We start from the raw sequence: 12153 nt of genomic DNA, 5'->3' as shown, positions 1-12153 counted from the left end.
AGATCCCAACGGATCATCCGGTTATCTTAGCTTATGGATCAGTGGTTACTCCACTGATCTTGGTCGTGGGTTCCTGAGGGTTGGGCTTAAACCCAACACCCAACACCCAAGCCTGTGGGCTGTCTGTGACAACCCGTCCCGTGGAACACCTGCCCATGGACCCCAGGTTCACAGCGCTGCAGCGCACCGACCCCAATCCCTCTATTATGAGATCTCACTATCTCCATAATTAGGTTGTTGGTGAGACTCGAACCCAGGTCCTCACCCTTTAACAGCATTCCCACAGGACAAGCTGTCTCCAATTGATCTGCAGGTCAATTGGTGACAGCTTGTCCTGTGGGAATGCTGTTAAAGGGTGAGGACCTGGGTTCGAGTCTCACCAACAACCTAATTATGGAGATAGTGAGATCTCATAGTGGAGGGGTTGGGGTCGGTGCGCTGCAGCGCTGTGAACCTGGGGTCCATGGGCAGGTGTTCCACGGGACGGGTTGTCACAAAAAAAGTCGACTTGAGCTCCCACTTAGCTTCGTCCATTATGGCTGAAACGTCTTTAGAGAAATGGAAGGATCGTGATGCTGGTGAAGCATGTCAGACGTCTCCTTTGCTAGATGTTGTGCAAGGTTGCCACTGTTACTTTTTTCTAGATTGTTTTGCTCCTGATGATAAATTTATATGGAACTTATGTTTTTCCCACAACTCTGATCTTATGTTCCACATTCCTAGATTGTCCAGTGATATGTATATTGCAGTCCATGATATTTTAGCACAAAAACAAGTGGTTACAAAATAAACCAAAATGATATATGGATGTATTGCAAGCTGGATAATACAAGCGATTAACCATTGGTTTGTTATAACAAGAGTTGTTTGGAGAACTATAATAGACAAATCACAGCTGAACTTTACAAAACTAATCAGACATATATATTTTAAGGAAAAATAATTAACTTATTTAAGATAACAATTAGAAATAGTTATTATTAGTTCTACTATATAAATCACCTACGTTAACCTAACATTACTCAACAAATTATCTTGTTTACGATTTAAAAAGAAGAAATTGCAATATCTTTTTAGCATTTGTTATAATTAAATACATACATCATGGGGGTTCAGAAAAAATCAAGCGTTTTCATGATCATAGTTATGATTATGATAGTGTTTTCTGCACTTATTTCTCATTCAGACGGTGCAATGTGTCAAAAACATTGTATTTCTAATGAGTGCATGAACGTAATAAAAAATCCTGATATAACCACATGCAAAAAAGTTTGTGACGAGTTTTGCAGTAAAAGAGGAAAAATCCACCCAGACTATACGATTTCTCCAGGTGATGGCGGTTGGATGTACAAAGCTTATTGCTCTGCAAGACCTTCCGATTGCGCTACCTGATTCAAAGTACGAATTATACATTTTCTTAAGTTTGTGTATTCTCTATAAAAATATATGTTGTTTTTGTTTTGTTTTATTTTATTATGTATTGATATAATATTAGTATGTATGTTTATTTTATTTATCAAATAAAATAATTTGTTTTTATTTTCAGCTCCTATAAAAGCAATAAATTTAGTATACAGATTTTCTTTTTAAAAATAACGGATTTCAGTGAACCGTTCGAATCTAACTGAATTAGAAAATGTAAAAACATGAATTACAATTTATGAAAAACTGATAAAAATCACAAATTTTATTTGTGATAATTAAATACATACCTCAAGGGAGTTCAGAAAAAATCAAGCGTTTTTATGATCATAGTTATAATTATGATAATGTTTTCTGCACACATTTCTCATTCACACAATTCAATGTCTCAAAAATATTGTATTTTGAATCAGTGCATGAACGTAATGAAAAATCCTGATTTAACCACATGCAAAAAAGTTTGTGACGAGTTTTACAATAGACGAGGAAAATTCCATCCAGTATATAAAGTTCGTCCAGGAGGTGACGGCGGTTTGATATACAACGCTTATTGCTCTATGAGACCTGCCGATTGCACTACATGATTCAAACTATGAATTACACATTTTCTTAAATTTGTATATTCTATATAAAAATATATGTTTTTTGTAAATTTTATTATGTATTGATATAATATTAGTGTGTCTGTTTATTGTATTTATCAAGTAAAATAATTTATTTTTATTTTCAGCTCCTATAAAAGAACAATAAATTTAGTATACACATCTATACTATTAAAGCAGGATCTTATTGAGTTTTTTACTAAAAATACCTTTTTATTTATTAACATTGCATATTTCATTAAGGACAATCAAGTAATATTAATAAAACATTTATATTAGGTCATTTTTTTTGGATCCAGTCCATTGTCTACATTATCTCTCTTGGGCCATTTGGACCGATTAAGAAATCAAATCCAATTCTTATTTTTTTCTCCAAATTCAAATAATTTATTTTTAACCATTCTTAATATTTTGTGTAGTGAACAAAAATTAATCACTTAATTATTATGTTTTTTCTTTTTTAAATATAATTTAAGCATTCATAAAAAAATTGATTTTTTCCATTGAAAAGTATAAATATTTACTAAAAGTATAAATTTTTAATTAAAAAATTAACCACATAATAAAATCAATTTATCAGAGTTATACCAACTTAATTTATTAAAAAAAAATTTAATTTTCTGAACATAAATACTCATTAGAATTGAACGTTCGGATACCCATTCGGGTACGGATCGGTTCTTTCGGGTATCGGATTTTTTGAGTTTTGAAATTAAACCCCATTCGAGTATTATAAAATTTCGGGTCGGGTTCGAGTCGGGTCTTTCCGGGTCCGGGCGGGTTTGGTTCTCATGCATAAGAACCTGAAAAATAACTAAATAACCAAAGTATCTGATTCGGTTCAAATTTTTGTATCCAAATTACTCAAAAGTAACCAAAAATATCCATTCTATATAGTTTTTTGAATAAACTTTTATCCAAACTATCATATTTTATCCAAAAATACTCAAAAGTACCGAAATAACTACTATAGTTAACTTATAATATTAATTTAAAATATTAAAATAATTATAAATATAATTATAATATATATATTTAGATATATATATTCACATTTTGGATATGTTTGGGTACTCATCCGATTCTCGGTTCGGGTCGGGTTCGGGACTGGTTTTTCGGATATAGCAATTTAGAACTCATTCGGATATTTACTCCTGGTCTGATCGGGTTCGGGACCCTGATTTACGGGTCGGTTTCGGGTTGATTCTTCGGGTCCAGATATTGTGCTCATGCCTATACTCTTTTAAAATGAAACACGATAAAGAAAGATAAAAAGCTTAAGTTTTTTATAAAAAAAAAATATAAAAATATGACATTTACTAAATATTTGTCAATTTAAAAAAATAAAGAAAAATTAAAGCGCAGATCAAAATCTAGTTTATTTTAAAATAACTGATTTCAATGAACCATTAAAATCTAACTGAATTAGAAAATGTAAAACATGAATTACAATTTCTAAATAACTGATAAAATCACGAATTTTATTTTTATTCGGACCGGTAAGATTGTAAAAATGAGTTCCAACAAAACTAATTGCGTATAAACAGCTGCTTTGAGACCAAACAAATGGGCAGAGCCTTTGGTTGGTAAAATAGAATTGATATGTTGCCACTAGCTCCAGCGGTTTTCACGGTTGCATCAGGTTGGCAACGTTGAGTGGAATTTTAACGTTAACTAGATTTTAACCCGTATATCCGTGCAGATATTTTTACATTTTATAAATGTTTTTGACATTATTAAAAATGTTTTAAATATATATTTTCATTTTATTACTATATATGTGTAACTCTATAATATTATTGTTTATATTTCTTATTCAATTATTAATATATAGTGATTTTCTTAGTACATTTTACTTTGTTATTAATATTTATTACTTACTAATATAGTTTGGAGTTAGATATAATAAAATAACAATATGAAAAATCAAATAGTTAACATCCTTCAAAATATGTTTTTTCTTTAATTTATACATTTTGCTATAATATACTCTTAAAATTTATTTATTTATATTATAAAAAGAAATATGTTTAAGATGATTTAAACTTACATGTTGTGTTTAAAAAATATACTTTAACATATATTATTTTAGTATTTCACGGGATTATAAGTAAAAATTGTTTTGTTTAAATAATATAGCCTTATTGTTTTAGTAAATTTTATACATAGTAGCATCTATAATACTATTTTAGTATATAAGAAATTTTTAATCATATTAAATTTTATTTTTACTTTTAGTTAAGATTTCAAAATATTAGATTGCTTTAGTTTTACAACATATATAGTTTGTTTTTCGTGGTGCATTTCAAAAAGTTATTCTTTATTATCTTTTGTAAATTTTTAAATATTATCATTTTGGGTTTGAATATTTATTTTCAAAATCTTATATTTTGTCAAGAAAAATTTGAAAAATTACACTACTATTTTTGTGTTTGGAAGATTACATGAATTTTGAATTTGTTTTTTTAGTACATTAATAAATTATTTTTTAAAGAATATTTAAATTTTTGTTAATATTTTCTAAAGTTTTCTCAACAGATTTCTTTATAATTAAAATAAAATATATAATCAAAATTTTATTTCTCATTATAATTTCAAATAAAATTACTCAAAATTTCATAGTTTTCTAATAATATATTTTAAATAGTATATGAAATAAAGGTTATTATATACTATTATATTTTTGTATATAAACATTTTTAAAAATGTATTGTTTACAGTTTAAAAATAAATAAAAAGATAATATATACTTGTAGATATAAAAGTTTAACCTATGTTAATAAATTTATTTTTGTATAAAAATATTATATAATTTACACATTTTAATGATGAGTGATAATTTATTTAAATTTGAAACAATCTAAATTTTTTTTTTGTTAATTTACCTATTTAATAAAAATTTCATATTTAATTTATATAGCACTTCTATTTTTATATAATACAGAATGTAATTATAGAATTTGTAGAAAATAGTATAAAATTTTTATTTTCTTTTTTTATATTAAAATTTTAGTCAATATTTATTTACAAATATTTTATATTACTAATTACGAAATTAATTAATATGTTATTTTATAAACAATATTTAAATTTGAAGTAAGATTTTGTTAGATTCTTTTCAACAGATTTTGTTATAACTAAAAATAAAATTAAATTATTAACGTAAATAATCAAATATGTTATATTAACTAATTCTATAAGTGGTTCTACTATGACTTGTTAATGGTAAATAAAAATTAAGACCCTTAATTAATAGATTAAATGGTGTTCTTGTTGTTATCGTTTGTCAATTTTTGTGTTGATAAAAACAATAGAGTGTATCATTACACTGATAATAGACAACACATAATATATACAAAATAGTTGTATAACACTGCAATATCATTTATTTGGTTTAGTTAAAGATCGCTCAATAGCATCGTAATCACCATATCTCCTATATATTATCTGAGGATCTTTTAAAAAGATGTAGTCTCAATGTTGTACTTGTATTAGTTACATTTTAAATATTATGGTGTGTCAACACCTAGCATCTTTTTATTGTTTATGTGGCAGTTTTACAAAAAGTTTTGAGCAAACTCTAGAAGAGCAATTAATTCTCTAAGGAAATTAAGTTACTAACATAAAAATGTTCTTTTCTATCTTTACTATACTTGCTGAAACAGTTTACCTACTCTGTAGGTTCACCAACCAATAATAATTCATTCTTTATATTCATTATCTTTTAAAAAATAAATAAAATATTATCAAATTATATTATGTTTTTAAAATAAAAAATAAAAAATATTAGTAGTTGCAAAAAAACATTTAAAAAATACCATCAGCAAAAACAAATTATTTTTAAAAATACCATCAGCAAAACACATATTGTTTTGACCCCGGAAACCCAAAAACCCAAACACTGAATCAAACCCGAATGGGTACCCGAACGTCCATCTATAGTCACTATTATATATCATATATGTGTCATCATATGATTAATCATATTTTATATGTACCATCATATAAATAATCATATAATTAATTGTATTTTACGCGTATCATCATATAAATAATCACATATATTATATTTTTAAAAATTTAATGTGAAATATAAAACCCCAAATTTAAGTTGGTATATGAAATTGAGCTTTGTATTGTATTTTTATATATTTTGAAAACATTTTTTAAATAATGGCTATTAGAAAATATTTTAGTAAAAACAGTTTTTGAATACATGTATATTTTTTCAATCAACTTTTGATATTAATCAACTTTAAATTGTTATTTTGATTTGAAATATAAAGTTTAAATCTTTTTATGATTATTTTAGACAAAATATTTTTTAAGTAATTAAATTGACTCATTTTTCGTATATTTTAAAGTGGACCTAAATATTTAGTTTCTTATAATATAATGAGCTCCAATTTTTCTTAGTAACAAGCTCATTACTTTTTTTAATATACTATTATCCATATTTCCAAACACATATTGTTTCAAAAACTGATATCAATATTTCCAAACATCTCTTTTTTAAAAAAAAATTGCTATTCATTTTTCCAAATAAATCCTTTTTTAATCTGCTAACCATGTTTCGAAACAAACCCATTTTTAAATCTATTATTCATATTTCTAAATAAACCTAATTTGTACTTTAGTTTTAATAATATAGATAAGAGTACATGGCAACTAAGCTGAGCTGGCTCTTCTCGTTAACTTTGAGTACTTAATCTGACATTAATTGTTTAAGTTGCTTTTAATTAAATCCTATTATATAGTACAAACTAGTGATATTCCGGCGTTACGCGGCGGGGTCGTATATTATACTTTTACATAAATTTATAAATTATTATATCGTCTTAACAAATAAAATATGTTAAATATGAAATAAAATATATTAAAAATGATATTTTCTGATATTTTTTTGATAGTGTTTAGTGACCGTAGTGCATTACTTTGTTTGAAGTTGTTTAGTTCAAAGTGGAATAGTATAAATGGTTATTACTAATCGATTTAATAAAAATAGAATAAAAAGTCGATAGTCACAACAAAATTAATTTAGTTGGAATTTAAACATAAAACAAAGTTGATGTTTATATAGAGAACATACTTATATTATTAACTAATTATTAAAATAACTATATATGAACTATAAAACTTTTACTAATATATGTAGTTCAAATAATAGAAAGATGGAATACATTTCAAATTTTATAATTTTTATTAAAAATAAGGGTGAAGTGTCAATTTTTGATAAAATAATTGGTGAATATCTAATAAATATTTTTAAATTACTATGTTGACTTTTAAAATATAGAGTGCGAGTTGTATGTGTTACTTTAGTTTCAAGATCTCTCAAAAAGATGTATCTTAAAATAAGAAACATAAAATTATTTTCTATATTAGTTTTGTTATAATGGAAGATTTTGTGTGTGTTCATAACAAAATTCTTGTTTGTCCACCCTTATTTAGAAATATCAACGAATTTTAATATGAATCTAAATATGTTTTTTAGCTAAAAACTATAAATGGTTCCTAAACTCCTCTACTTAATGGACAACTTCTATTTTAACCGGAATAGAACAATTTCACCAAATCTTCCTAGTAAAAAATCAATTTGTTAATTAGTAAATGAGATGTTAGCATCTATAATGATCATGAGAAAGAAAATTTCTAACAATATGTGACATTCGGGCTTGCTGCATTTAATAATGGTTTATACAATAAATGGTTAGTGTGTTGCAAAGGATTAATGGTGAGGGTGGTGTGTGGTTTACATCAATTTTAAATAACTTTAGCAACCAGGCAACGTTTTAAAATTTCTTTCATATTGGAAGTAATGATTCTTTTTTTTGTTTAGTTAAGTTTTAAGAGTATATTAATCATATTCACGGTTTTTAAAATCTAAACACGGATAGCATACATAAGGGAAGTAATTGGTTTCCTTGTATAGTGTAACATGGGAAGATACCATAGAGTTTATGTGCCAATACCAATAGATCAAATGTTAGTATTTTGGACTTGAATCGCCATCAATTACTAAACATTATTAGAGTGGGATGAGTGGAATTCTTAGATTGATTATATGACGGTTACGTCGATTGCGTTAAAGAAAGAGAATCGTAGAAGCTCCATTTTCCATCGTCAACATCAAATATAAATAAATCCTGTAAACCAATGTTTTGACACCCGACCCGGACACTGAACCGGACGATTTACCGGGTCTATGGATCAATCGTGGGTGAACCGCGGTTTAGTAAATGAATTAATTTTATTATAAGATAATATATTAGCTATGAAAATAAATATATAAAAACTAAAGTTAATAATTTAAATGTTTTCAAACGTAAAGTAATAGTTTGGATATGTATCTATTTTATGTTTAATTTTTTTTGAAAATACTTAACTTTAGTTTCCATTTTTGTATTTTTATTTGACATACAAAATATTAAAAAATAGTTTAAAAATATTTAAAAAAGTATGTAACATAAGAGTTATTAAATCTAAAGAAAATCAAGACATAAAATTAATAATAAATTAAACTTTCAATCCAAAATTAAAACATCATTGTAATAAATTGTAAATAACAAAAATAAATTAACATCAAAACACATTAAATAAAGTTGAGAAAAGATTTTAGTTATTAAAAGGATGACATTTTTTCCTCCAAAGAGAAAAAAAACTCAACTTTATTATATAAGATTTGTATACCTTTTTCAGTTTCTTTGTTTTTAGTTTTTTTTAGTTTACGAAAGAAAATTATTCTATACCATGAGAATAAGGTTTGATGAATTTTTTTTAATGAAATTTCTAGATGATAAAAAAAGCATGAGAATAAGCTAGTTCAATGAATTGCGGAATTAGCTTATTGGAAAGATTTCAGACTTTCAATACGTCACCGAGTCCTATAGTTGGGTTATTACAAACTTCAAGCTTTTTCTTCCAACGTTTGCTTCTTGTCCTTTCTCGCTACCAAAGTTTCATCAGGATCTAAGGCAGCTACGAGAGCGATTATGGCGTGGTGTCCTGACGGCGGTGTTTGGATGATGATGACGATGACCATCATTTCTTTTGTTCAAGCTGAAGATTCCTTCCGCTTCTTCGACCTGAGGGTCACTTACGGCAACATCTCTTTGAATAAGCGCAATCCTCCAGAAAGGGTATATATATATGTGTGTATTTATTTATTTATTTTTATTTTTTGAATGAATGTAAAAGTTTATTTATGTAAAATACACATGCATATCGACATGCAGGTAATTCTAATAAACGGAAAATTTCCCGGACCGGAGCTTTCCTTAGTCACCAATGATAATTTGATAATCAATGTTCACAATGGTCTGGACGAGCCTTTTCTCTTGTCTTGGTATCTATTTCTTTACCTCTTTAGTTTCACCTTTCCGTAAACATAATTTGAACCCAATTCATATGAAATATTTCTACATTCATGTATGGAACTTATCAGTTGTTAGAAGAAGGCCATTTGCATGCACATGTGCCGTTTCTTCCCAGTCTTTTTATTTTGTTGGATAATATTACACGTCAATGTTTCATCCTAATTGCAGTATCATAAAAAAAAATTATCATAAATATAATAAATACAAAAAATGTTTTCATAAATGCAGGAACGGCTTGCATCTAAAGAGAAACTCTTACCAAGATGGAGTGTATGGAACGACTTGTCCAATCCCACCTGGAAAGAATTATACTTATGACTTCCATGTCGGAGACCAGATCGGAAGTTTCTTCTACTTCCCTTCACTGGGCGTTCAAAAAGCCGCCGGTGGTTTTGGTGCCATCCGTATCCTCAGTCGCCCTGGCATTCCCGTCCCTTTCCCGCAACCAGCCGGAGACTTCACCCTCCTCATCGGGGATTGGTACCTAGAAGACTACAAGGTTTATATCTTAATTATTAACTTATCATGTTAGCTTAGCACAACGGCTGGCTCAAGATTATTGTGGGTTAAAAAAAAAGATTATTGTGGTTTACATGGGCATTTTTAATTTTATTTTTGGATTCACATAGGATTTCTAGACCATTTTATTAAATAATGTTTGTTTTTAAAAAGTACTACTATTAATCCACAAGTAGAATTTGACGGCACGTTTGGATGGAGGACGCATGATACATAGGCCTTTCGCTGTTTTGATCAATGGCAATGGAAACCCCGCCTCTACTTCTTTAACTGTCGACAAAGGTTCATTTTTAAAACTCAAAACTTTAATACGTTAGTTACAAAGAAGATCGAGCATTTTGGCGATCTTATTACTTTCATGGCTTAATTAACAGGTAAAACGTACAGATTTAGAATATCAAATGTGGGGCTTCAAATGTCCCTTAACTTTGAAATACTAGGCCATATGTTGAAGCTCGTTGAGGTCGAGGGAACCTACACAATCCAATCCATGTACACTTCACTTGACATTCACGTTGGTCAATCTCTTTCTGTCCTGGTCACGATGGACCAGCCTCCCCAAAATTATACCATTGTGGCCAGGACGAGATTCACCGACATACAATCTCAAAATGCAGTAATTCTTAAGTACTCCAACACCAAATCCAAAACCTCTAAATTTGTCCCTAGAATAGAACCAGGAAATGAGGTAGACTTTTCTATTAAGCAGGCTCGGTCCATTAAGACTAACCTGACTGCGTCCAGGCAAAATGCTGAGGGCTCATATCATTATGGTCGAATCAAGATTTCCAGGACATTAATACTTGAAAGCTCAGCAGGCGTTGTGAATAGGAAGCAACGATATGCCATAAATGGCGTATCATTCGTTCCTGCTGATACTCCACTGAAGCTAGCAGATTACTTTAAGATCAAAGGTGTTTTCAAAGTAGGAAGCATCCCTGATAAGCCTGGAAGAGCAGGGATCAGACTAGAAACAGCAGTGATGGGAGTACACCACAAGGATTTTCTTGAGATCGTTTTACTAAACCACGAGAAGATAGTCCAGACTTACCACCTTGATGGATACAACTTCTGGGTTGTTGGGTGAGAACAATAACTTTATCATACTATGGCAATCATATTAAGCCTTGAAGGTCATTGACGTATGTGACTTCTCAACAGGATTGGTAATCGATGGTCTACATGGTCACCGGCGAGCAGACGAGAGTATAACCTTAAGGATGCTATTTCTCGCTCCACTACTCAGGTGACGTATACTCTCTCCATATATCTATACATTTTTGGAATTTTTTGTTAATAGATTTTATGCTGAAGCTCATACAATTCCCGTGGGGCACGTACCTCCCAAATGAAATTCACAATAGAGGATCTAAGCAGCAGACACTTTTAGTATTCCTAAATAGTACCACCAGACTGGAATTATTCACTTGGTTCTTAATTTTTTTTTTTTGATCAAAACTTGGTTCTTAATTAAAGTTGGAAATGTGTACATTATTATTAGGTCTATCAAAAATCTTGGACAGCTGTATATGTGGCATTAGATAATGTGGGGATGTGGAATTTCAGAAGTGAGTTTTGGGCAAGACAATACTTAGGTCAACAATTCTACTTCCGAGTTCACTCTCCGGCTAGCTCAATCAAAGATGAATATCCTTTGCCAAAAAATGCTTTGTTGTGTGGTCAAGCCTCCAACAGACACAGGCGCGACTTCACACCCTAGCTCCTATTGACAATGATGGGGTTCATATCAATCTTGAATGAATTAACCAATATATTTTAATTAGTAATATAATATAACCACACCACAAAGATGAAAGGTTACACCTATAAAGCTTCAAGTAGCTCCTGACTATACACTTCAAAAAACAATTCACGTGTAATGTTTGTAATCTTTCTTAATGTATAAATATATTTTGTTCCGCGATTTTAATTCCTGGGAGTATTTGCTAGTTGATAACAAGAATTATCAAATAAAAATATAATTTTATAAGAGAAATAGTTTATAGTTTTTGTACATAATTCATATTTGAATTTGTGTATAAAATTTATATTAGTTTCAGTGACCTAATTTTTTTGCGGAACTCAGACATATTTAAATTTTCTTTCTAATTAAATTATTTAGATTTTAATAGAAAATATTTATTATTACACATTTATTATTACACCTATATTATTACACCTATATTCCATCATTATAATTCATCGCTATTGGTTAGAAGAAGTTTCAAGAACTT

At 28.7% G+C, this 12153-nt stretch overlaps 1 protein-coding gene across 1 annotated transcript; it reads left to right on the top strand.

Annotated features, from left to right (window-relative positions):
* Positions 1-8889: 8889 nt before the first annotated feature.
* Positions 8890-11843, top strand: LOC108840926 (L-ascorbate oxidase homolog). The gene is made up of 7 exons (XM_056992126.1): positions 8890-9163; positions 9260-9369; positions 9629-9899; positions 10096-10201; positions 10294-11002; positions 11081-11165; positions 11421-11843. The coding sequence occupies exons 1-7, from the start codon at positions 9017-9019 to the stop codon at positions 11637-11639; spliced, it is 1647 nt and encodes a 548-aa protein (XP_056848106.1). The 5' UTR covers positions 8890-9016; the 3' UTR covers positions 11640-11843.
* Positions 11844-12153: the final 310 nt, after the last annotated feature.

The sequence above is a fragment of the Raphanus sativus genome, chromosome 2, assembly GCF_000801105.2.
Source record: "Raphanus sativus cultivar WK10039 chromosome 2, ASM80110v3, whole genome shotgun sequence".
Taxonomy (NCBI): Eukaryota; Viridiplantae; Streptophyta; class Magnoliopsida; order Brassicales; family Brassicaceae; genus Raphanus; species Raphanus sativus.
The sequence above is the reverse complement of the archived record's forward strand: the minus strand, read 5'-3'. Positions and strand labels throughout refer to the sequence as shown.